Source organism: Bos indicus, chromosome 2, assembly GCF_029378745.1.
Source record: "Bos indicus isolate NIAB-ARS_2022 breed Sahiwal x Tharparkar chromosome 2, NIAB-ARS_B.indTharparkar_mat_pri_1.0, whole genome shotgun sequence".
NCBI classification, from domain to species: Eukaryota; Metazoa; Chordata; class Mammalia; order Artiodactyla; family Bovidae; genus Bos; species Bos indicus.
The window spans coordinates 124,443,931-124,471,620 of record NC_091761.1 but is presented as its reverse complement, the minus strand read 5'-3'; the positions used below and the strand labels follow the sequence as shown (position 1 = coordinate 124,471,620).

Sequence of the window (27,690 nt, the reverse complement as noted above, 5' to 3'; positions counted from 1 at the left end):
TATTATAAACTAGATGTATTGAACTTTTCTTTTTGGTTTATGGTTGGGTAATGGCTGCACAGATTTGGGGGATAGAAATTGAAATTTCTAGTTCTTTTTGTTGTTTTATTTGTTATACAATGCAGTTTTAATAGGAAACTCTTTTGAATATTCTTCTGTTCTGTCAGTATTCCCATTCCTTCAGTCCAGAGATAGTGGTTTTAATAAAGGTATCCTCAGAGAGTGGGCTTCCCAGGTAGCTCAGATGGTAAAGAACTCACCTGCAATGCAGGAGGACCCTGGTTCCATTCCTGGGTCAGGAAGATCCCTGGAGAAGGGATAGGCTACCCACTCCAGTATTCTTGGGCTTCCCTGGTGGCTCAACTGGTAAAGAATCCACCTGCAGTGTGGGAGACATGGATTCTCCCTGGGTTGGGAAGATATGCTGGAGGGGAGGGTATGGCAACCTACTCCAGTATTCATGCTAGGAGAATCACCGTGGACAGACAAGCCTGGTGGGCTACAGTCCATGGGGTCTCAAAGAGTCAGAGACGACTGAGCAGCTAAGCACACATTCTTTCTCACAGAACAGGACTTGCACTTGGTGAGATGCTGGGTTTTCCCTTTTCTGAATTGAAGCACTAAAAGCTAAGGCCTGTGTTCACTGTATGTCAGTTTAGTTTTAAATGTTTAAACACTTCAATGATTAAACCAAAATATCTTAGTCTATAAAAATGCCAGCAAGTTTATGGGAAGAGACCATCTGGAAAAAAAAAAAAAACACTCATTTTTATGGTAATGGCTGAAATGTTTGTACTGTATGAATAATTCGGAGAGGAAATGTCCTGGTTGTTTTATTTATTTTTGTGTTTAGTTCTAATTTGCCTTTTTTTTCCTTCCACAGAATAATGCATATACTGCCATGTCAGATTCCTACTTACCCAGTTACTACAGTCCCTCCATTGGCTTCTCCTATTCTTTGGGTGAAGCTGCTTGGTCTACTGGGGGTGACACAGCCATGCCCTATCTAACTTCTTATGGACAGCTCAGCAACGGAGAGCCTCACTTTCTACCAGATGCAATGTTTGGACAACCAGGAGCCCTGGGTAGCACTCCATTTCTTGGTCAGCATGGTTTTAATTTCTTTCCCAGTGGGATTGACTTCTCAGCCTGGGGAAATAACAGTTCTCAGGGACAGTCTACTCAGAGTTCTGGATATAGTAGCAATTATGCTTATGCACCTAGCTCCTTGGGTGGAGCCATGATTGATGGACAGTCAGCTTTTGCCAGTGAGACCCTCAATAAGGCTCCTGGCATGAATACTATAGACCAAGGGATGGCAGCACTGAAGTTGGGTAGCACAGAAGTTGCAAGCAATGTTCCAAAAGTTGTAGGCTCTGCTGTTGGTAGTGGGTCCATTACTAGTAACATCGTGGCTTCCAATAGTTTGCCTCCAGCTACCATTGCTCCTCCAAAACCAGCATCTTGGGCTGATATTGCTAGCAAGCCTGCGAAACAGCAACCCAAGTTGAAGACCAAGAATGGCATTGCAGGGTCAAGTCTTCCACCACCCCCAATAAAGCATAACATGGATATTGGAACTTGGGATAACAAGGGTCCTGTGGCAAAAGCCCCCTCACAGGCTTTGGTTCAGAATATAGGTCAGCAGCCAACCCAAGGGTCTCCGCAGCCTGTAGGTCAGCAGGCTAACAATAGCCCACCAGTGGCTCAGGCATCAGTAGGGCAACAGACGCAGCCATTGCCTCCACCTCCACCACAGCCTGCTCAGCTGTCAGTGCAGCAGCAGGCAGCTCAGCCAACCCGCTGGGTAGCACCTCGGAACCGTGGCAGTGGGTTCGGTCATAATGGGGTGGATGGTAATGGAGTAGGACAGACTCAGGCTGGATCTGGATCTACTCCTTCAGAACCTCATCCCGTCTTGGAGAAGCTTCGGTCCATTAATAACTATAACCCCAAGGATTTTGACTGGAATCTGAAACATGGCCGGGTTTTCATCATTAAGAGCTACTCCGAGGACGATATCCACCGTTCCATTAAGTATAATATCTGGTGCAGCACAGAGCATGGTAACAAGAGACTGGATGCTGCTTATCGCTCCATGAACGGGAAAGGCCCCGTTTACTTACTTTTCAGTGTCAACGGCAGTGGACACTTCTGTGGTGTCGCAGAAATGAAATCTGCTGTGGACTACAACACATGTGCAGGTGTGTGGTCCCAGGACAAATGGAAGGGCCGTTTTGATGTCAGGTGGATTTTTGTGAAGGACGTTCCCAATAGCCAACTGCGACACATTCGCCTAGAGAACAACGAGAATAAACCAGTGACCAACTCCAGGGACACTCAGGAAGTGCCTCTGGAAAAAGCTAAGCAGGTGTTGAAAATCATAGCCAGCTACAAGCACACCACTTCCATTTTTGATGACTTCTCACACTATGAGAAACGCCAAGAGGAAGAAGAAAGTGTTAAAAAGGTAACCAGCTTACCCTTCTTAAAACTTTAAGGGAAGGAGAAGGAACTAGAGAGAACAGGAGAAGTATAATACTGAATCGTTAATAAAAGCTTTGTAAATAACACAAGTATCATTTAACAGTTCAAGTCTTTATGGGAGGATAATTGGTCTTATTATTTGAACCTTAGTGTGAAAGAGTGTGGGAACATTAATAGGGGACAGAAATGTGGGCTTAAGTTAAAGGAAAGCAGAAACCATAGAGAAACTGACTATGCAGGAACAGGTGAAGAGTGAATCTGAAAAGTACACAAAGGGAGTAATTGAAGTGAAAGAAACAGAACTGAAAGTAGGAAAAGATTGAGGCTGTAATGTGGCAGAGAAAAAGATAAAAATTCTGTTGCAGGTTTTGGCCTAGCTGGGTACTTAGTTATTTTCAAGAGTCACCAAGCCCTGACATTTCTGCCTGCCTGCTGACAACTGACAGTGTTAAGGAGGATGTTTTTCAGAACTTTCTTCCTTATTCCTATCTTTTGTAGTGTTCTGCTTAATCATTTTTTTTTCCAAGATATTTTTCCCATTAGAAAAGTTTGTTTATTTTATAAAACTTGAAAAACAGATGGTTGGAAAAAGCTGGCCTCTTGCTCTTAACATTTTGCTGTATTCCTAAAGATCCACTTTCTTGTTTCTCTGTAACAAGTGGTTATCTTGGACAGAGTGATGGGGAATAGATCTATACTAAAAGGTTGAATACATTTGAAAGAGTTGGTCCTGTGCATTGAGTGTGTAAGGACCGTAAACGAATGATAAAATACTGGTCAGGGCAGATCATGTATTATCCAGAACTTAAACATATTTAAATGTAGAAAGTAGGTGAAAAGATAATGGCAAGGAGATAATACTTTAAAATTTTATTCATTAATGATAGAATCCTGAGTGGTTAGTTTCAAATGTAAAATAAAACTTGACAGTTACATGGAGAAGGCAGTGGCACCCCACTCCAGTACTCTTGCCTGGAAAATCCCATGGATGGAGGAGCCTGGTGGGCTGCCGTCAATGGGGTCACACAGAGTTGGACACAACTGAAGCGACTTAGCAGCAGCAACGGTTATGTAAATATATTCTCCTTGAATTGGTCATTAATTCATAGGGATCTTCTGTACTTGATCTAGGACCTGAGGCACTTCTTTTGCCTCTGTAAAGGAGGACTGCTCAAAGGAATAACTTTGCTCAGGTAGATTCTCCACCTCCATAATACAGAATCAGAGGTCTGTAGTTGCCTAAAACAGGATGGTTGACTTTTTTCTTCCTATATATACAGACAAATAAGAAATAAAGATATACTTGTCAGTGATGCTGAAGTATTGTGGAGATAGAGCCAGATTACTGAAAAGTTGGCTGTCAGAAAAAACTTGCTCCTTTCCTAGAGTTTTAATAATTTAACTTAAAATTCTCTGTAATCTTGTAGAAAAAAGATAGTTGATTATTTTTGCCAAACTTGTGAAAGGCTCTAAGTATGTCTGCACAGGCTTCTCTTTCTGGAGGAACAAGAGAGGAGACTGTGGCTTTTGGGGCATCATGTAATGGCAGAGCAGATTATTAATGTGTGTGAGGGGCATCCAGGTGCTTGGTTTAATCTCTTGGAACATGCATAGTGTCTTATATATTAAGAACCTACTTGCTTTCATCTGCAAAGTTCTGTTCTACATTTTGTGGTTTTAAAAGTAAGAAGGCAAAGACAGGACTATTTTTTGGAATGTACAGCGTAACTGTTAAGATCATTCTGTGTATATTAGAACTAGTGGGGAAGCTGTTTAAAATTGAAGTAGCAAGTTTGAGGATTGTTAACTTATGTTCAGTCTTTATCAAGTATTAAATTCACTTGAGTGGTTCAGTGAATGATAAAACTTCATAAGAAGGTGTAAGATACATTGACCAGCCTTGTATTTTCAAAGAGTGAGTGTAGTAATCAAGCTAAGGTCTTTGTTAAGGTAACTGATAGATCTTCCATAAAGACTTTTGATGAATGAGTATCCTAATTGTTCTCAGGTGAACTAATCACCAAAAATAAAAATAAAAGCTATTATACTTGTGTCAGATTACTTTTTAGTTTACTTTCTGTAAGAAAAACTTGCTGAGGTTTCAGGAAGGTCCCTACGATTGCTTCCGAATCCAGTTACGCTTTCAGTCAGTATTGCCTTACTCCAGTGTTGCCCACTGTTACTCTTTAACATGCTTACATAACTGACTGTAAACTGTACTTTTTAGTCTGTTAGGCTTCCAAGATAAAACAAGTTTCATGAGAATGGGACTGATAGCTCATTGAAGCAGTACACTCCCTTAAGTGGGGTGTTTGTGTGTCTGCCTTGGTATTATTTACAAGATTGCAAAAGATCTTTTGACCAAATGGTAACTCAGTCAGTAGGGAAATACTTAATACTTCATCCTAAAAATGATGTCACAGCTGTTCTAAAGTTCTGTGATTGGGCATGTTTCTTGGCAGAACACAGTGAAGCAGAACTACACCCATTTTTGCCTTGTTCTGTCACATGATCTAATTCAATATCATAAAATCTTTTCAAGATCTATCTGGCTCGAATCTCTTAGCTGTCTGGCTTGATGCTTCCAGCAAATTTTAGTGACTTCTGGTATGTGGTTTACTTTCCTCGGATACTGTTTTGTAAACTCTTTCTGCATTTGTTTAGAACTTGCCCCTCTGCATTTGTTTAGAACTTGCCCCTAATTGTTAAATATTTCTTCTGTGACATCACTTTTGAAGGCTTCATAGTATTCTATCAAAGGTTTATTGTAATTCGCCAGTCCCTGTTGAGTATGTCAGCTTCTTTATACTTTTTTCCCGGCTAAAATAACACTGTTGTAAACATGCTAAGGGGCTTCCCTGATAGCTCACTTGGTAAAGAATCCGCCTGCAGTGCCGGAAACCCCGGTTCAATTCCTGGGTCTGGAAGATCCTCTGGAGAAGGGGTAGGCTACTCATTCCAGTATTCTTGGGCTTCCCTTGTGGCTCAGCTGGTAAAGAATCCGCCTGCAATATGGGAAACCTGGGTTCGAGCCCTGGGTTGGGAAGATCCCCTGGAGAAGGGAAAGGCTACCTACCACTTCAGTATTCTGAGCTGGAGAATTCCATGGACTGTATAGTCCATGGTGTTGCAAAGACTCGGACATGACTGAGTGGCTTTCACTCACTCACTGTAACGTTCTAAGATATAAATATTGATTCACACCTATCCTTAAGTGCTGGGTCAAAGTACATGCTTTTTGAAGATCTTGGCTGTGCTATACATTGCCATGAGCCTTTTTCTTAAAATTTTTTTTGTTGAGAGAGCTCTGTCAGATATTCAAAAGGCAGCGACAGTCAATTTTTCCCTCTATCTCAACTTCGGAGTAGTCTGGGATAGAGGGAGAGTTGCTCCTTGCATTAGTGATGACTTTGTTTATAAACCTCATAAAATAGTTGGCTTGGTTTTATCTTTCTAGCCTTTTAACTTTAGGCAAAAATAAGATAGGCTTTTTTGGTGGCTCAGTGGTAAAGAATCCGCCTGTCAATGCAGGAGATGTGGGGTTGAACCCTGGGTCGAGAAGATTCCCTTGTAGAAGGGAATGGCAGCTCACTCCAGCGTTCTTGCGTAGGAAATCCCATGGACAGAAGAGCCTGGTGGGCTACAGTCCGTGGGGTCACAAAGAGTTGGACATGACTTAGCGACTAAACAATAACAACAAATATGATAGTCTAGTAGAGGGGACTAAGGGCTGTGTAATTCTCTTAAAGCCTAGCCCAACATTAGACTCAGCCAGATTACCTGGGTAAGGGTTTATCCAGTTGTTTAACTGGAAAGCTCAGGGGAATTTAGGAGAGACAGATCTAGAGAAAATGTGATTATAATGACAACGGCTTAAGGTTTTAAAAAATTTTTTTTTAATATTAAAAAATTCCATTACTAGTAAGTGAGAATAGTAGGATTTCTTTACCTCTAGGATTCAAATTTTCTTTTTCTTTTTTTTTTAAATTTTATTTATTTATTATTATTTTTTAAATTTTATTTTATTTTTAAACTTTACAATATTGTACTGGTTGTGCCATATATCGAAATGAATCCGCCACAGGCATACATGTGTTCCCCATCCTGAACCCTCCTCCCTAGGATTCAAATTTTTAAGCAGAGGACTTAAAAATGGAGACTTAATTGTGTTTGGATGTAATGAAAATTTATTATGGTGTGTAAGAATTGAGATGAAGTTATTTATCTTTTCTTTGAACAATTTTACAATGTGTTAGACTTTACAGAAAAATCGGAGGAGTCTTGTCAGGGAGCCTTACATTAGTGACACGTAACAGTACAAAATGGAAAGTGTTTTCTCAAGGTATGCACAGAGTGCCAGTTTGCAAGCTTGAAGATTGCCTAACCCAGTTTGGGGTGTGGGTTGGTTGATCATAGAAGAATCCTTGAAGAAGTGATCTCTGAGCTGTGCCTTAAAAGATACGTAGAGGATAGCCAGAGATGTTTTGAAAAGAGTGAACATAGTTTCAGAACAGCTCAAGTCTGTATAGATAATTTGGAATAGGAATTCTTGTATAGTTCAAGAAGAAGTCTAATTGGAGATTGTCAGATGTGTTTCTCGTAAGGAAGTTTGGAGATCAGTTGAGGAAAAGGGAGTTGATTTGCATTTAGTTGGATGTAGAAGGAATCTACTGAGATAGATACAAAGTTGGCTTAAAAAAACAGGTATGAAGGGTAGGGTCTAATTTGAATCAGGTTGGAGGAGGTCCCTGATGTAACCTTCACATGAAAGGCAGTGGGAAACTTGTAGAAGTAAAGGTGGACCTGTACTATTACTGTATGTATACAGCTCACTTCTCAGCTCACTTCTTCTCACAGTGTGTTTTAGACATGTTATCTTATGTCTTATTTCTCATCATAGTGTTTAGCTTAGTAGAGGTGATTTAGAAGGGGAATATAACTTTTTAAAAACTCTGGTAGGTTTATTCTTCATGTCAGTGACAGCACTAGAATCAATGGATAGAGGTTATAGGGAGGAAAATTTTTGTAAATAAAAGAGAGAACTTTTCTAAAAATGAAGTCTTAGTCACAGGAAGGTTTGAAGAAAAGACCCAAAGGACTTTTATTAGATAAATTGTAAAGAAGATTCACATATGGGGTAGTTTAGATCAGAGAAATTGAGGGTTAAGAGAGGGTTCTCTCTCTCTCCCCAGTGGCTTACTCCTGTCCAACTCTTGCAATCCCATGGACTGTAGCCTGCCAGGCGGCTCCTCTCCAGGCAAGAATACTGGAGTGGGTTGCCATTTCCTTCTCCAGGAAGAGAGAGTTAGGTGGCTTGATAACATTTGAGGTTCATGGAGAGGAATTGATGATACAAAAGAGGTCTTTTTTGGAAGACCTTATTTTTGTTTGTGTTCTATAATTTCTGACTTAAATACTTAACTACATATAAAATATAAAAAAGGGCTTGAGGCTAGAAGAAGATAGATGACAGAAAGGATTTGTGAATTCTCAGTGGATCTTAGTATAGATTAGGTGTCTGGGTAGTTATTAATATATTTATTGTGTGTTAATGAAAAGCTTATCTAAAATGTAATAAAGACTTAGCAAAGAAACAGAGGTGATTACCACATAATTGTTTCCTTTTTAAAGAAAAAAAAATCTAGGTTTACTGTAGTGTTGGCACAAGTAATATTTCTCTTTATAAGGAAGTTGTTTTTTTTTTTTTCTTTCAGCTCTCATTTTCCCCCCTCACCCTTTAACTTGGACATTCAGTTCCTTGTTTACAAATATTGACTTCATTTTCAACTTCAGAAAAAAATTTAAAATATCAAAGTTTTGGTGATGCAAAAATCAGAAAGGAAAAAGCCATCACTTTAGCTACATGTATTGTTTTATTAAATCTTTAAGAAATAAATAACCAGGGAGTATTGTTCTTTCCATTTAACAATATCCCACTCCTGTTTTTTTAAATTACTTCTTCAGAACTAGTGAGTGGGCATCCTGTTTTAATCAGGATGGCAAACTTGAATGTTTTGTAAAATTCTAAGGCAGTCTATGTTTTCTGTCTTGCAGATAAATTTACTTGTCTTTTTGCTAATAGGATTGAGGGAATTCTATTTGTATTACTCACCTTCCTTGCTTTGTGGATAGATTAAATGCCTCTCTGTAGCCTTCTTAAAGGAGGACCAAAAGAGGATAGGTGACGCTGAATTTGGAACTTTTTGAAGCATGCCCTTTGTTTGTATCTATCTTTCAACAAATGTGTTTGTGTTAATTGCTGGGATAGAACAGATAAACAAGGCACCATCTTTGTCTTAGGACCAAATAGTGTTGTTAAGTGTACAACAAAATGGATAAAATATGAGATAAGAGCTGTAACAGAGGGATGAAGAAATAGTTTGGCTTTCTGGAGAAGTGGTAAGTTTGGGGAAATTAAGAAAGGCTTCATGGAGGAAACAGCATTTGGTCTGTATCAAATAGAATGAGTAAGGGGGTAATAAGCACTTAATGATAGCACAGTGCTTCGAACTTGTTGCACATAAAAGTTTAGCTTTCCCATCTAGTATATCATTCTCATATTTTAGATGAGGAAGCAGGCTCAAAGAGGTTCTGTATAGAGATCTCATAGGTACAAGTGGTGGAGTTGGTATTTCAGTGTCCAAGTCCAATAATGTGCTTGAGCTTGCTCATTGTGAGGCAGCTGTTTAGGTTTCAAGAATTTTAGCAAGCCAGTTAAATACAATCATTAAACAAATTATATGAATTTAAAAATTAAATACATTGTATTAATAGGTGTTTTAGATTTCTATTTATGTTTAATTACATTATAAACTACAATTTGAAATGTAAATTAAACTACATAAATTTAGAATACTGTTATTACCATTAAACCATAATATTTAAATTAATCAATCTTGAAGTTATGTCTGTATCAATATAATACACTGCAATTGCATGTCTCTTAGCCCTACAGATAGCCCATTTTTAGTTTGAGGTCAGCTATGTTATTGACACTACAGAAATTGGCAAATGCTGTATACAAATCAGAACTTGATTTTTGTTGATTGTCTAGACTTAAAAGTGATAGAGAAAATAATGCAGATTTGCCGTGAGGCATTCAGGATCAAATCCATGTTCCCTGCAGTGAAAGTGCGGAGTCCTAACCACTGGACTACCAGGAAGCTCCCTTAATGCAGATTAAACACACTTATGTCTCTATCCTAACATATTTTGAATAACACAAAATTTGAGGAATTAGTCTTCCACAATTTGAGAATCATTATCCAGTTTAGCAAGGAAGTTGTTCAGATTGATGAGCCAGTGAAGTCTTGACATACGTCTTCATTTCAGTTGTCTTAAGTCAGTAATGGGCACTAACTTTGTTAGGCACTTTCATAGTTTACTTTAATCCCCGCACCAACTCTCAGACACAAAATTTATAGGTAGGAAATTGGAAACTCAGGTTAGCAATGCAACTAAAATCATCTGTTAAATGAATAGAGAGAGGTAGAGGTGACTCAGAGGCCAAGTGAGAGTTTTTTACAATAGTTGGGAGAAAGACACTGAGAGCCTGAATCAAGATAGTGGGAATGGGGAAATGTGATAGAAACATTTGCTGATAGTTATTAAAAAAAAAAAACTTAGAAAGTACTATGAGCAGCAGGTTAGGGTTTGGAGATATGTTGGCTTTTGGAAATAGTATTAGGGGTACCTGTGGTACAATCAGTTGATGGTAGGATCTTGGGCTCACGAGAGAGGTCTGTTGATAGAAATTTGGAAGTTTTCAGCCCTCAGTGTAGGTAAAGGCATGGATGAGTTTAAGATTTTTTAAGAATATTGGTAATAAAAATAATGGCCGAAATTATATGTTCTATAGTGTCTATAGTATGCAGCTGTCCTGAATACATATTTTTATGTATGTTTTCATTTAATTCTATCATTGTGGTATAGATACAACTTACCTCAGTTTTACAGATGAAGACTAGAGAACTCTAAAGAGTAAATACCTCTGCACAGTTACCCAAACTAAGAAAGCAGAGCTGATGTTCTACTTATTGTGGTTCCAGAGCCAACGTCCAGTGAGAGAAGAGGGCCAAAGAAAGAACCCCCAGCAGTAACACAGTTTAAAGGATGAATTAAAGAGGGAGCAAGTGAGAGAGATTGAGAGGGAGTAGTTTGAGTTTTAAAGAGAACCAGGAAAGGGCTATATCTTGAGTAGAATTTCAAACAGTGGGGTATAATCAACTTATTCAGAGACTGCAGAGAGGTAGCAGATGACTGCAAATGCCAACAACTATCTGAATAAAAGTAACATGAGAGTGCTTGGTTAAGGGTTTGAAGGTTTTGTCCTCCACACATTATTCAACAGACTCTGCTGTTGTTTCTATAGTTTTCTAACCCTTCCCAACCTGCTAAGTTTTCCAAGCTGTCTATTCCAACCAAGTCTTAAAGAGATTTAATGAAGTAAGACCAGCTTCTGTTTAGTTAGTATTGGCTGTTTTGGTGAATTAGACCATGTAACAGTTTCTGAAATACAGTTGAGTATTGAAAATGTCAGTATTCTGGTTCTTTTTTCTTTTTTATATTTATTTATGTGCTGGGTCTTGCTTGGTTGTGTGGTGGGCTTTTTCTAGTTGCAGTGGGCGGGGCTGCTCTCTAGTTGCGTTGCGATAGCTTCTCATTGCGGTGGCTTCTCTTGCTGCAGAGCACAGGGTCTAGGTGCTCGGGCTTCAGTAGTTGCTGCCCTAGGCCCTATAGTTGGGGCGCACAAGGCTTAGTTGCTCTGAGGCATGTGGAATCTTCCCGGACCAGGGATGGAACCTGTGTCCCCTGCATTGGCAGGTGGGTTCTTCTCCACTGTACCACTAGGGAAGTCCAGTATTCTGTTTTGGATAGGGGTAAAGATTGATCTAGAGGGGGCCATTTTTCCAAACCTGAATAGTTTGGGACAAGGAGTGGTTAACAATTTTAGAATCATTTACTATTTGTATTTACTCTGAGTAGTATAAACCAAGAATTACTGAGATGTGAACCATTTTGCTTATCTACCAGAAGTAAAGGTTAGTCCTATAAGTTTTAAGACTTTTTAACATCGCAATTTTTTTTTTCTGGTCCAAACACTTGCTCAGAACCCCATGAATGGCTAATTTCACATGTGTGCTGTGCTAAGTTGCTTCAGTTGTGTCTATCTCTTTGCAGTCCTATGGGCTCCTCTGTCCCTGGGCATTGTCCAGGCAAGAATCCTGGAGTGGGTTGTCATGCCCTCCTCCAGGAGTCTTTCCAACCCAGGGATTGAACCCAGGTCGCCTGCTTTACAGGAGGATTCTTAACATGCTCAGTGTTTTTTCCCCCTCTGGGTGATCTTCAAAGTACCTCCTCTGTGAAGCAGAATTGGGAACCCACGATGGGACAGGAATTTTTTTTTTAATGAATGAATGGTTGCAAGGAGGTGGAATTGGGAGTTGGGGTGATCTGTTTTGAAACAAGAACCGAAAGGAATCTGCTGCTTCAACATCTCATCTAGGTCTATTGGTTATTTAGCCTTGGAGAAAGGGAGGGATTAAGAAAACATCTCACAGAAGCTGGGGATGCTACAGTATTGGCTTTGACTGTCTTAAAAAACTGTATGATAAGGACTGACACCTGCACTAGTTAGGAGTTTCTTGTAGAAGAGAAAAAGCTCTGTTACCTGAATTAGGGAAAGCAAATGTGATCTCCTCACCATTGAATTCTGCAAGCCTGCAGGAGCTGACAGCTAGCTCAGTAAATATTGCCCTAATACTTCTCATCCCTTGCTGAATAAACAATCCCTAATTGAACTAATTTAACTCCAGTTAACCCTAGGGAGGAGATAACAGATAAAATAGTATAAGATGGTGTGTATTGGAGGAGGTGTCTTAGATGAAACAGTATAGGATCAGATCAGATCAGTCGCTCAGTCGTGTCCAACTCTTTGCGACCCCATGAATCACAGCACGCCAGGCCTCCCTGTCCATCACCAACTCCCAGAGTTCACCCAGACTCATGTCCATCGAGTCAGTGATGCCATCCAGCCATCTCATCCTCTGTCGTCCCTTTCTCCTCCTGCCCCCAATCCCTCCCAGCATCAGAGTCTTTTCCAATGAGTCAACTCTTCCCATGAGGTGGCCAAAGTACTGGAGTTTCAGCTTTAGCATCATTCCTTCCAAAGAAATCCCAGGGCTGATCTCCTTCAGAATGGACTGGTCGGATCTCCTTGCAGTCCAAGGGACTCTCAAGAGTCTTCTCCAACACCACAGTTCAAAAGCATCAATTCTTCGGCGCTCAGCCTTCTTCACAGTCCAACTCTCACATCCATACATGACCACAGGAAAAACCATAGCCTTGACTAGACAAACCTTTGTTGGCAAAGTAATGTCTGCTTTTGAATATGCTATCTAGGTTGGTCATAACTTTCCTTCCAAGGAGTAAGCGTCTTTTAATTTCATGGCTGCAGTCACCATCTGCAGTGATTCTGGAGCCCTGAAAAATGAAGTCTGACACTGTTTCCACTGTTTGCCCATCTATTTCCCATGAAGTGATGGGACCAGATGCCATGATCTTCGTTTTCTGAATGTTGAGCTTTAAGCCAACTTTTTCACTCTGCTCTTTCACCTTCGTCAAGAGGCTTTTTAGTTCCTCTTCACTTTTCTGCCATAAGGGTGGTGTCATCTGTGTATCTGAGGTTATTGATATTTCTCCCGGCAATCTTGATTCCAGTTTGTGTTTCTTCCAGTCCAGCGTTTCTCATGATGTACTCTGCATATAAGTTAAATAAGCAGGGTGACAATATACAGCCTTGACGTACTCCTTTTCCTATTTGGAACCAGTCTGTTGTTCCATGTCCAGTTCTAACTGTTGCTTCCTGACCTGCATATAGGTTTCTCAAGAGGCAGATCAGGTGGTCTGGTATTCCCATCTCTTTCAGAATTTTCCACTGTTTATTGTGATCCACACAGTCAAAGGCTTTGGCATAGTCAATAAAGCAGAAATAGATGTTTTTCTGGAACTCTCTTGCTTTTTCCATGATCCAGCGGATGTTGGCAATTTGATCTCTGGTTCCTCTTTCTTTTCTAAAACCAGCTTGAACATCAGGAAGTTCACGGTTCACATATTACTGAAGCCTGGCTTGGAGAATTTTGAGCATTACTTTACTAGTGTGTGAAATGAGTGCAATTGTGTGGTAGTTTGAGCATTCTTTGGCATTGCCTTTCTTTGGGATTGGAATGAAAACTGACTTTTTCCAGTCCTGTGGCCACTGCTGAGTTTTCCAAATTTTCTGGCATATTGAGTGCAGCAGTTTCACAGCATCATCTTTCAGAATTTGGAATAGCTCAACTGGAATTCCATCACCTCCACTAGCTTTGTTCTTAGTGATGCTTCCTAAGGCCCACTTGACTTCCCATGCCAGGATGTCTGGCTCTAGGTCAGTGATCACACCATTGTGATTATCTGGGTCCTGAAGATCTTTTTTGTACAGTTCTTCTGTGTATTCTTGCCATCTTAATATCTTCAGCTTCTGTTAGGTCCATACCATTTCTGTCCTTTATCGAGCCCATCTTTGCATGAAATGTTCCTTTGGTATCTCTGATTTTCTTGAAGAGATCTCTAGTCTTTCCCATTCTGTTGTTTTCCTCTATTTCTTTGCATTGATCGCTGGATACTGTGTATTAAAGTGCTAAGTTAACAGTATGAAACTAAGTACAGAAGAGAAGAATAGCAAGACCAGGGTCGTCATTTTTATGGAAGACGAGTTGAGTTGGGTCTGGAAGGACATGTATATAGAAAAAGAATGTGGAAAGAAAGATGAAGGAAGAAAATGGCTAAGTCTTCAAGTTTCAGCTGTTGAATGTGGGGGGCAGGGAAGGGAAGAAGCAGGCAGTTGCTCTTTCCAACTCTTGCATTTACTGCTGTTGTAATACCTGTTGGTTCTTATGAAACAAGATATTTAATACTCTGCTACATGTGTCAAAGCTGAAAATTTTGGACAGATAACTTGTGTAAAACATGAAGTCATTTATAAAGGGTAGACATATAGAAGCTTTTGTCTTCATGTGGACCTTTTTGGCAGTTGGTGTGGATAGCATACTGAATTTTTAATTTGTGTTAAATTTGGGTGCCAGTTTTATATTAACACTTGCATATTTCCCATTGCATTTGTTTTTCACTGAAAATATAAATGAAAGCTGACCCATAGTTTCTCTGCTCTGACAAAACCACGCATCATTTTGGCTGATTTTCCTGCACAGTTCAGTGGTTTATGTAGTTATCATATTCTATATAGTATCTAATCCTGCTTTTTCCCCCTTAACACCTCAGATATTCACCCATCTTTAGCCATTATTTTGCACGTTTATATAAGGCACTTTCCATATGTTATTGCACATGCCTTGTAACAATCCTGTAGAATAGTTAAGATTTTGTTTTGTTTTGTTTTTTAGCCCCACTGTGAAGCTCAGGGAGGGGAGGGGATCCTGACTGGGGATCCACCCACCAGGGGTGGAACCTGGGCGCCATGCAATGGAAACAGAGTCCTCTTAACCATTGGATGCTGGGGAATCCCCAAGATTATTTTCATTTTACAGTTAGGGAATTGAGATTCAAAAAGGAATAACTTTCTTAAGACACTGGCTAGGTCGTAAAAGAGCTGGAATTTGTTGTGCCCCAAAGCTTTTTGTTCTTTGGTCTTGCTGAATCTTCGCATTTATCATTTAAAGTAAAGTAGCTAACAGCAATGATCTATTATCTCTTGAGGCCTATAGCCAGTCACTTCTTTGTTGCCTATATGAGGAGAGCATAATTAATTGAAACTTAAACCTTTATTTAAGCACTTAGGTTTAAAACTTCCCTCATCACAAGCATAAAAATGGAGCAAATTGTATCTACCTAACCTTTTGAGAGTTGCTGCTAATGACGGACAGCAGGAGTAAGGGAGAACATAAATGGTTCTTTGGGTTGTTTTTTTTTTAGTTTTTAGAAATTTTATTTACTGTTTATCTTTGGCTGTTGCTGTGTGTAGCCTTTCTCTAGTTGTACACAGGTTTCCTGCAGACATAGGCTCTAGGGCGCCAGTTCAGTAGTTGTGGCACGCAGGCTTAGTTGCTCTGGGATCAAACCCACCTCCCCTGCATTGGCAGGCAGATTCTTAACCACTGGACCACCAAGCAAGAAGTCCTACAAGTTACCATTTGAGAGTACCTATATGACAGATTCTTGTTCTTCCTCTCCTACTAAGTGAGCACCTTTGCAGCTGAGGCTTTGGAATCTGCATTTTCTCAGCTCCATAGTTGATTCCCTTGTATTTAAATTATGAATGTCATTAGGTAGTTTTTTGTGTTTCCCCCGCCTCAAATTCCTCATGCTTATTTTTCCTGGAAGTTTCTTCCTTTGGCCTAAAGTTTTCCCGGTCTCTGCCTGCTAGTCTCAAGACTTCATGTTTGGAAACAATGTTAGAAGTTATATGTGTCTGGTAAGCCTGGCTGTATACCTTTTTATACTGTGGCCTACCTTAAGGCTGAAAGGGTTTTTTGAGTAGTATTTTTCATCAGCTATCAATATTATGAGCCTCCAGTGAATTGCCTGTAATTGTTCATTAAAAGGTGGCAGTGTAACTGAATATCCTGCGTGTAACTTCATGCTGTAATCTACTCCTCAGAGGCTTCTACTTCTGAGAGGCTTTAATGTTTTTAAGTTTTACCTTATTTTATTGTATCTTCCTTTTTATGAGCACCTTAATTGTTTAGAGTTGTTAGATAATTTAAAGGAATAAGATTTAGTGGCCACTATCCATCCTGAAGTTGTCCAAAGATGTTAACTGATTTTTAAAGGTAATTAGTTTTGGGGGGTTGTGGGAAGGGATTCTGTGAAGTATATTATGTATAATGGGCCTTTTAAAAAACTTAGATATTTATATATTGTTCATTAGGTTGGTATTATTGATTGAGCATGAGTCATAGAGTCTGGTTTTGTTAACATAGTAGTGAAAAGCCTAGGAGCCTTCTCTGCCTCTTAGTGATTTGAGCAAGTAAACCTTTTGAGCCTTAGTATTTTATGAAAATAGGGGGAGAATCTTACTGAGTTGTTAGGATTAAATATATATATATATGACTGAAGTATTTGCATACAGGTCTTTTATTAATATTAGCCATAATCTCAGGCATATAAATATATATATAGACACATAAATATACATACATTTGTGTTTATTTTGGGTCAAACATCAAATTCTTCAGTAACTTTTGATACAGTACTTAATAATGCTGCTGGGTCCCCATTCTTGGAACAGACTGAGGAGGGCACAATACTGAAAGAGATCAGTTAAAAGGAGTCTGTAGCAAAGTTCTATTGAGAGATCACAGTGGCTTGGACTAGAGAGGTATTCATGGAGGTGTCGAGGATGGTTCCACTGGAAATTTTTGAAGGTCGAACTGGAGGCTATGTCATTTATCAAATAGCTGGGAAACATGTTCAGTGATTGCTTTATTTTCTGTACTTACTGTCAAATGCTGGGAGCTGGGGGGTTTGATTGACAAGTTATTAAAAAACCTTATTTGTTAAATTGTATTCTGAAGTGTTTTCAGAAATTGATTTTATTGTAAAATTAGTTTTTGTGCAAATGTATTCCTTATTGGAGAGCCAGTTATTTTTGAAGAATAACTGAAAAAATGTAATCTGTCTTACCCTTTGTTCTGTTACTAGTTAGACTTACTATTCAGGGCTTGAAAATAGTAGATTATCCAGGCTTTTACTTCTAACCCTTTTGGTGAAATGTATATAGGAGTTCAGCTACTAACTCTGTAAGTGTGATGGTAGGAAAAGTTAATAGTTAAATGCATTTACTTCATCCTGGTGCTCCTATGTCATTTCCTAGAAGTTTATTTCAACTAAATGTCCATTTCTGCACCTAGAAAATCTCAAAAGGGAGAAGATAGAAGATACTTTAAATAAAATACTATAGCTCTGCTTTAAATTAGAGAATTGATGGAAGATATTTTTGTTCCTTCATTATGGGGAAGGCAGAATATTAATTATATATAGCTTGTGATCTTTCTGCCCTTAGATTCACGTAATGCATATATTAACAACATCAGGGATTATTAAGATTGTTTTCAGGGAATTCCCTGGCAGTCTGGTGATTAGGACTCTACACTTTCATTGCTGAGGGCAGGAGTTCAATCCATGGTCATCAGGGAAATAAGATCCCACAAATCTCAAAGTGGGACCAAAAAAAAAAAAGATTTATTCCATAAACCATATAAAACAGTGAAAGTTATTTTAGTATAATCTTATTTTCTCATGTTAAACTGTCTACCATTTTCTTATTTTCAGCCAGAGGTTGTGAAGTGTGTGTTCTTATCTACCAAGGACCATGGGGACATAAGATTTAGTTGAGGGCTGTTAAGTAAATTTTATTTCAGAGGATAGACATCAGATTTTAAAGTTAATAAAATTATATCTGATGAATAGATGTGTGTGTGCCTGCTGTGTTTGTGGCCCACTTAAAAGTGGGGAGAGGAGTGGTAGTAGAGATGAGAGAGGATATTAAGCTAAATAGAGGAAAAATTAAGCAGATTTAAAGAATTTCAGAAAGAGATTTAAAATGTGCAGACTTTAAGTAACATTGCCACTTTGTGGCTTTTAGGATATTTCCTAAAAGAAATATAAAAAAATAAAAATTTTTTCCTAAAAAAATAAATTTTTGTATTTTATAGTCATAGATGTAAGGTGAGAAGAGACTAAAATATGATGGATAGATGGTGTATTAACCTCTAGTTATTTAAGTGACAGACCAGATATTGAGGCCTAGAAACTTCTTGCCCTGGCTTATATATTCTTAGTTAATATCTTTAAATTTATCTCATTTAATTTCATAAGATTTTTTCCTTTATTGAACAATGAACAATGGGATTGTGAACTGATTTAAAGATTAGGTGAATGTTCTAGTGGGAATTTTGTGATGCAGTGTGAATTCAGTAAAATCTTGCTTTGCTATTTTCCTTTATTCTTTATTACATCACAGTATTGTAAAGCTCTGGGAATGCATCTTCCTTCCTTTTAGCATTTGGTCTGTTTTCTGTTTAACTAGGACTTCATGATTAATTTTGTGTTTGTGCTTGAGGATCTTATATAGGGGCTTAACCTAGACTGGCCACTCCAGCCTGTTCCTACCAGTGATCACACTATAGCTGCCTTGCATATGACACCAGGTTTAAAAAATGTGGTAAATATAGGCTGCAAGATGACACCACTGTGGGGAAAGCCAATATGCCTTACCACTTCCCCTGCTTTGGTGGATCAGTAGCATCTCCATGTATAAAAGCTGGAGTGTCCAGCAAGACAAGTACATTTTGTGCTTATGGCAATTCCATCTGAGACCTGGACCCCTTGGATGTCTCAGCTTGCTTTTATGTGTTCTGCTCTTTCCTTTTATTGTATATCTATCATCATTCTTCTGTCTCACCCCCAGTTTTTCTTTATTAAATATTACCATGGTAGCACTGGTTGATTAGAAATGTTATAAATACATCTGATAAATGAAGTCTTGACCATAGATTGTCAAAGCAATAAATTTATTGGAATTCCTGCAGTAATAAGAAATAGTCAAACAAGTAAAAGAAAAGACCTTTTGTAAGAGAAGTATTTTATAGAAACCTAAAAGGTTTTAATGTCTCAAATGGTTAAAATAATGGTCCTTGTGTTAGAATCTTTTCTGTCATTTTTTCTCATTTTAAAAGACTTGTAAAAAGCTGATAGGCAGATTTGTTTCTTTTTCGTTTGCTAAAATACTCTCATGTTTGATGATTTTAGTATAGATAAGAGGAAATAAACACATTTCAAAGTTTCATGAGTTGGTAAACATAAACTTCTTGGCTACACCTGCATGTGGGGTCTTAGTTCCCTGCCCAGAGATGGAACTAACACTCCCTGCATTGGACGTGCAGAGCCTTAACCACTGGACCGCCAGGGAAGTCCCCAAACATAGCTTTTTAATGCAGTCAATTTTTGCAGAATTAAATGAACTGTCCCACATTTTATTAGCTTTTTATCTTGAAATAATTTCAAATTTGGAGAAATTTAAAGGACATTGCAAAGAACTCCCAAATAGTCTTTACCCAGATTAACCAGTGTAATATTCTGCTAGATTTGTTTCATCATTCTCTTTGGAGATGTGTGTGAAATTTTTTTGTGGATCATTTGAAAGTAAATTCCAAGGCATTCCAAGGAGAAAATTCCCTTTTCTCCTCAATACTTTGCTGTATAGTTCCTAAAAAGAAGAGCATACATTGATGACCACAGTGCAGTTTTTCAGAATCAAGAAATTTAACATTGATGCAGTACTGTTGTCTAATCTACACATGGTATTCATATTTTTACCAGTTGTCTTAATGTCCTTGGTAGCAATTTTTTTGTGGTCCAGGGCCCAGTACAGGACCTTTCAGTTTTATGTCTTTTTAGTCTCTTAATCTGCAGTTAGACACACATAATCACACACCAGCATCCCACCCATTCGCCCTTTTTGTTTTTTACATGGTATTTCTGAAGAGTATGTGAATTCTGTTTTTGTAGATGTCGTCCTTGGTTTGTCTAAAGTTTCCTTTCATCACAGTGTATAATCAGATTATGCTTTTCTGACAGGAATACTACATAAGTGACTGTCCTCAGCGCATCACATTAGGAGGCGTAAGATGTCTGTTTATGCCATAATTGGTAGTGTTTACTTTGATCACTTAAGGTATTCACGTGGTTCTTCATTGTAAAGGTGCTGTTTTCCTTTCAATAAGTGGGAAAATAGTTTGAGACTATAAATATCTTGCTCCTCATCAAATATTCACCCTTTAGATTTAGCATCCATTGCTAAATTCTTGCCCAGTTAAGATATTACTAAGATAGTTGTTCACGTATCATTCAGTTCAGTTCAGTCGCTCAGTCGTGTCCGACTCTTTGCGACCCCCTGAATCGCAGCACGCCAGGCCTCCCTGTCCATCACCAACTCCTGGAGCTTACTCAAACTCACGTCCATCGAGTCAGTGATGCCATCCAGCCATCTCATCCTCTGTCGTCCCTTTCTCCTCCTGCCCCCAATCCCTCCCAGCATCAGAGTCTTTTCCAATGAGTCAACTCTTCCCATGAGGTGGCCAAAGTACTGGAGTTTCAGCTTTAGCATCATTCCTTCCAAAGAAATCCCAGGGCTGATCTCCTTCAGAATGGACTGGTTGGATCTCCTTGCAGTCCAAGGGACTCTCAAGAGTCTTCTCCAACACCTCAGTTCAAAAGCGTCAATTCTTCGGCGCTCAGCCTTCTTCACAGTCCAACTCTCACATCCATACATGACCACAGGAAAAACCATAGCCTTGACTAGACGGACCTTTGTTGGCAAAGTAATGTCTGTGCTTTTGAATATGCTGTCTAGGTTGGTCATAACTTTCCTTCCAAGGAGTAAGCGTCTTTTAATTTCATGGCTGCAGTCACCATCTGCAGTGATTTTGGAGCCCAAAAAGATAAAGTCTGACACTGTTTCCACTGTTTGCCCATCTATTTCCCATGAAGTGATGGGACCAGATCACTTATCATTAAGGCTGTGTAATGGCTCACATCATCATAGATTTGGGCAGTCATGGGCCCTTCAAGCAGGGTCATCTGATTCATTTCTGTTTCTAGCCAAATTGTGGGATTTTGTTGTTGTGTTTTGCTTTGATTTTCTTTTTTGGCTGTGCTCTGTGGTTTGCGGGATCTTAGTTCCCTGACCAGGGATCAAACTTGATCAGGGATCAAACTCATGTCCCCTGCAGTGGAAGTGTGAAGTCCTAACTACTGAACTGCTGGGGAATTCCCCCTAGTTTTTTTTTGTTTTTTTTTTTTAATGTTTAAAATATCTAGAAATATTAAAAATCTGTCAATCATTTACAGTTTTATTATGTTTATCATTTACAGTTTTATTATTATTTACATTTACAGTTTTATTATTGGTGCCAAATTCATTTTACTTTTCAAGATGTGAATGCTTAATTATCTTTACAATTTCTGAGAAGATGGATATTTATTTGTAAATATGTAAGCTTATTTGTGTACACATCAAAATTGTATTTGGAAGTAGAAGAGCAGTTTAATCAGCTTGCTGAATTAGATCAATGTGATATTTTCTTGATGTTGATTAGGAGATTAAGGCAGCTAATGCCATTTGTTGTTTGCATCAAATTTCCATAATTTAAAGCAGTGATCCCCAACCTTTTTGGCACCAGAGATCAGTTTTGTGGAAAACAATTTTTCCATAGTGTGGGTGTGGGGGGTGGTTTCGGTTTTGCCCGTACCCTGGCCCCTGCCCTACCACAGCTGCTCACCTCCTGCTGTATAGTATGGTTCCTGACAGACTGTGGGGTGGGGTGGTGTTTTAGGACCCCTGATTTAAAGTAAACCTTCTGCCACACAGGTTTACATTAGGACACAGGTGGTATTTGCCCTCTTGGTATAATTGTGTGGTTAAATTCAGGAATAGTTTTGTTGGAGGCAAAGTTGAATACAGGTGTTTGTGGATTTAGTATCACATTATATAAAGAGAAACAAACTTTGTTTATAATAAGTGCAGTTTCACAGTGCTGTTTTGAATTTCTTTTCACTAAATATTTTAAATGTTGTAATTTGCCAAGCCACTGGGCACATGGAGATTTTAGTTCCTCAACCAGGGATTGAACCCGTGCCCCTTGCAGTGGAAGCATGGAGCCCTAACCTTTGGATCACCAGGGAATTTCCTATAAATGTATTTCTTAGGGGAAAACAGATTTGGCAAAGTCTAGGTTTTCTAATTTAGCTTTGGAGCATATAAGTTTATTTGTATTCTTGGGGCCACATTATATTAAAATAAGAAATAGTAGGCAGAATTATTCCCCGTTTTTTTTTTTTTTGTCTACCAGTCCATTTCCTTTTTGATGCATTACAAAGAAATTGTCATTATCAGTACAGTTCACCCCTAAACATTTCAGCATACATGTCATTATTAGAGCACAGTATTTGTTTTATGTACTTTCTGAGTTTAACTTACATGAAATGCACAAGTGTATATTTGTGGAATGCTGACAAACGTACCTATTTAACTCAAATTCCTATGAAGATATAGAATGAGGACTTCCTGGTCACCAGGAAGGTGACCCAATGTAAGAGGTGCAGGTTCGATCCCTGGTGGGGAGCCAAGATCCCACCTACCTCTCACTAAAAATCCAAAACGTAACACAGAAGCAGCAAGTTCAATAAGGACTTTAAAAATTATCTACATCAAAAATAATAATTAAAAAAAGATCCAAAAAAATCATCCTAGAAGTTTCCCTCATGCCCCTTCTTAGTCAGTCCCACCCCTGCTTCACCAAAGACAACTACTTTTCTAATTTTGTCCCCACAGATTTGTTTTCCGTTATAAAACTTCACATAATTAGAGTCATACATTATGTGTTCATTCTTTTTGTTTAAGGCTTCTTTCATTCAGCATGTCTTTGAGAACTACTTTTCTTTTAGATCTTCAGTACTTATATTCAGAGCTAGGAGGGTGCTCCCAGATCCATAAAAAAGCAGATCTATATGTGCTGAAATTGAACAGTCTGCAGGACGTATTAAGTGAGGGGGGAGAAAGCAAAGTGAAGGGAGTGTTATATGCTACTTGTGAAAAGCAAAAAACAAACAATATCAGCTTTTATCTGCTTAACATAACTCAGAAAGGACAGGAGGAACTGGTAATAGAAATTGCCTCTAGGGATTTTTCCCAGTTTTTTGAGATATAATTGACATACAGCATTGTTAAATGTGGACTACAGCATAGTTATTTGATAAATGTGTATATTGAGAAATGCTTACCACAATAAGTTTAATTAACATCCATTACCATTTTTTTTCCTTGTGAAAACCAGAATTTTATTTAAAAGTCAGTTGTAGCCTCTTATCCACTGCCAGACTTGTAAGTAAGTTTGTGAGTGAGCTTAATTGAAGACCTTTGCTTTGCTTTCTAGGAGCTTTTGGTTGAGTTGGGACTAATTTTCTATGAAACAAAACAATTTAATTTTCAATTGTGGTTGCAGATTTAGAAGGACCTTGAAAACTGCAGTGGTTAAGGAAGTCTCGAGGAAGGAGTTTTGAACTGGACCCTAAAGGTCAGAAGGCTAGGTATTCCAAGCATTCTTGGCTTAAAATTATAAGAATGAGATTTAATTAAGAAACATGAAAAAAGTCCATATTTCCTGAAAGGAAAGATAGATTTTCATTAGCAATAGTAGAGAGGTTAGATAAATAGTATTCATCCAAATTAAGAAAGACTGAACTAGGTAGATAAATTTAAGATTGATAGGAGAAAAATTCTGTAAAGCATTTATACTTCAATTAAAAAAAAGAAAAAAAATGATTGATAGAACCTACTGTTACAGCATAGGATACATTCAGTATTTTGTAATAACCCATGATGAAAAAGAATATATGTAACTGAATCACTTTACTATATGCTTGAAACTAGCACAATATTGTAAATCAGCTGTGTTTCAATTAAAAAAAAAGACTGATACGAGAATCAATGTGCTGTTGAAAGTTTCATTTTGGTCAGTGCCAGAGGTTTTTTTAGTTGGAATTTTCCTATTATAAATAATATATCCATCATCAAAACTTTGGGACAGTTATATAGAAAGTGTGTGGGGGGTCAATATTGCAGCTCAGAAACATCAGAATTTTTGAGGTCCCTTATTTATGTTGGATTTAATTTCTTATTCTTTTTTTCTTTTTCCTTTTTCAAATTGTTGAATTGAGTTTGAATTCCAGAAATAGCATGTAGGTGAATTTTTTTGTTAATTTTATTGTTTGAAATTTCCAAATGACTTATTTTGAAAATAATATCCCACATCTTTGTATGTTGGTGAGTTTATCTCTGAATTCCAGATACGTCCAATAGGACATCACAAAAAGATAACTGCTCCTTCTGGATAGTTTACTGTTTTTTATATCCATGAAGTAATTTAGTGGTAGGGTAGTCAGTTCACCACAAAGCCTCACTTCACTTGGTTGACTTTTGCATAAATATTCCTACATGTTGTAGACAAAGAACCACATAGCCATGGGTTTGAAATCTTGGTTCTTGGGAAACCTTGGTCAAGTAACTATTTTGAGTTTTAGTTTTTTATCACTAAAGTGGGAATAGTTCAGTTGTTGCAGGTTGGTTATGAAGATCATTATGTACGGTTCCTAGAATGTGGTAGCCCATAAGTGGTAGTTGGCTTTTTTTAATTGTTTTTTAAATAGGAATATTTAACTTCAGAACTATAGTTACCATAAGGTGAATAGGAGCAAATGACTACTTACGTAGCTTGATGAATCGAGTCTTAAGTTCAGGTATGTGCACTTGCTCCTAACCACTTAATGCTTTTGCTTTTGTTTTTTGCTTTTAAAAGGCATGTGGATTTAGTTGTATGTTTTAAAATTCCTTTGTGAGGTAGTGTGTGAAATGGAATGATGTTTAGGGTAAATTTATGAAAAGCTGATAAAAGAATGATTCTTAGTAAGAAAGGAGCATTTAGATTTATTTCAGGGAGAACATAAGTATTGCATTCAGTTTTCAAAATCCATTTCTGAGTGGATTTTAAACTCTCCCTTGGGGAAAAGGATGATTTTCTTGCCTGCTATGGAGCAAGAGCTTTCTGTATGTCAGCTCATTAATTCTCCCATGGCCTAGATACATATCCTCACTATACCAAAAACAAGAAGGAAATTGACGCCTGTGAATATGTTTAATGCCTTGGGACTAATAGAAGATGACTCCGGTATTGTTCAGGGCTTACGCAAGACAAATAATTTCATATTAATTAGGGTTCATGAGTGTTAGTACTTCCGTTTAAAATATTAGAAGTAGAGTTTCCCTGGTGGCTCAGTGGTAAAGAACTCACCTGTCAATGCAGGAGACACAGGTTTGATCCCTGATCTGGAAAGATCCCATATGCTGTGGAGCAGCTAAGCCCGTTGGCCACAACTATTGAGCCTGTGCTCTAGAGCCCAGGAGCTGCACCTACTGAAGCCCACACCCCAAGCCCATGCTCTGCAAACAAGAGAAACTGCTGAAGTGAGAAGCCCTCGCACCGCAACTGGACAGTAGCCATGGCAGCAGCAAAGACCCAGCACAGCCAAAAATAAATTTTTAAAATTAAAATATTAGAAGTAAAAATTCTTTACCTGTGGGGAATCTTCTGTTTAGCTCAAATAATTAATTTTTTGTAGTGTTATTCTATGAAGTTTTAATTCTTGTTCAGATAAGTTTTAACTAACCATTTCAATTTTTTTTTTAACTTCTATAGGAACGTCAAGGTCGTGGGAAATAAGAGGCAGTTCTGCACAGACTGCAGCAACGGTTGCATCTGCATATCCTAAGAGGAAAAAAAATGACCTTCAAGAGAATTAGGACTTTTTTCTTAATTTCATTGACTTCAGAGACGATTGCAGACTTGCAGTTTAAGTATTGGAATTTCACAAATGACATAGGACTTAACTGGAAAATGAAAAAAAAAAGAAAAAGGAAAAACTAAACAAAAAATCCCTCTAGGTAGTTTAGGTGAAAAATGTCCCTTTTATTTTGGCTTTGGTTGTGATTTCAGAGCATAATGCTTTGTTTTTTTGTCTTTTTACTATGTTTTTCGGATTTTAAAGTCCGTAAGTACATACAGTTTTCTCTAATTTTTAAACCCTTTCCTCCCCCCGTTTTGACATTTGCACTTGGAGAACACTTGAGTTTTGAAGGTTTTGGGCATCCACCCCAGAAAGTGGGAATTTGGTTTTTTCCTTCCGAACTGGAAGAACATTTTTATGAAGAATTTCTGTCTTGGAGAATTTAACAGTGTTACCCAAGGTTGTGTCTTTAAGGGTGGTTCATTTTCTCTGATCCTTTGTTTCTCAAAGTAAAGTACTAGGAGTCCTAAGAAATGTTCTGTTCTTGTACATTATACTGATTAAGTCAGGATTAATTTGATTTCAAAGCTAAGAACAGTGGTAAAAACTTGTTTACAGAAATGCATTTTGGAAGAGAAAAATATTGTAAAAACGTGTAGTGAATGTTTCTTCAGTTTCTTGTTCAGCCAATGAGGAAAGGGCATTGCCTTTCTTTTTACCATTAATCACTTCTCAATAAACGTGAGATCCTGTTGAGCATCACTTCTAGTACCATTTATTAGTATTATTTGATTTGCTATGTTTTGTGAAAGCTTTGGAGTACAAGGAGTTTCACGAGGTGAGACAGCAACCATTTTTAGAAAGTTCACTGAGATGGAATAGTTCAGGAATTGCTTTGTACCCAGGGTTGGATAACCATGACCACTGCAAAGCAAGGTGGGCCAATATTCATAATGCTTTATTTCTGGATACTTCCTGAGAAGGTAGTGCCACTGCTATGCTAAATTGTTCAACAAATATTTGATTGTGAGTCTTTATTAGTTGCCTGGCAGGCACTGTGCTAATAACCCTGTAGTAACCTGGCCACATATCTTCTGTGCAAAATAGGTAGAGCCCAGTATCAAGGATATACATGTTTAATCTGAAATATGACTGACTTAGGCAGGATTCCATGTGTCCCAAGAAGAAGAAATTCCAATGGGAATTTCACAATTCTTTGTGAACCATGTAACCATAAGGGTAATTGATTCATCATTATTTATTTTCTAAGGTTTGGAGATTCTCTTTTTTCTTACAGATTTTTAGCCCTTAAGGTGTCTCAGTTAAATGTAAAAACTTCTGTAATAAGAAAGGATTCAGAAAATAGATAATACTGTTGGATCGTGTTTTGCCCTCAAATGATTTATTCATCCCATTCTACACAACCCAGGCTACTAACTCAAGAGTGTGATAAAATTAATAAATTGCTGATTAATAACTAGCATTATTGTTAACGCTTAGAGTTGAGAACTTTGCTTTGCCTGAGACACGGTCCAGTATATCTAGATATTCCTATTTGCTAAGCTTTTTGAAATACAGTCCCCCCAAATCAGGGAGTCCTTTGTGCTTTTATCAGTTTGAGGATGCCCAGTTTCGAATTGGAGATGTAACATTTATTGCATTCAACTTAAGGTGAGACTTCTGTGACTTCTAGAGGACTCCCATGGGCTTAATGGACGTTTAGTATTTCACTTTTGAAAGGGAAAAAATATCCTGAGAAAAGCAAATTCAAAATCAGTTTCAGCTAGATTTTCCTACATTGTATTC

At 38.1% G+C, this 27,690-nt stretch overlaps 1 protein-coding gene across 1 annotated transcript in view; it reads left to right on the top strand.

Moving 5' to 3' along the window:
- Positions 1–26,646, top strand: part of YTHDF2 (YTH N6-methyladenosine RNA binding protein F2) — a 30,254-nt gene extending 3,608 nt beyond the window's left edge. Inside the window, exons 4-5 of the mRNA XM_019979822.2 lie at positions 884–2,470; positions 25,797–26,646. Coding sequence (XP_019835381.1) covers positions 884–2,470; positions 25,797–25,820 — 1,611 coding nt within the window. The 3' untranslated portion in view covers positions 25,821–26,646. The remainder of the gene's footprint in view (positions 1–883; positions 2,471–25,796) is intronic.
- Positions 26,647–27,690: the final 1,044 nt, after the last annotated feature.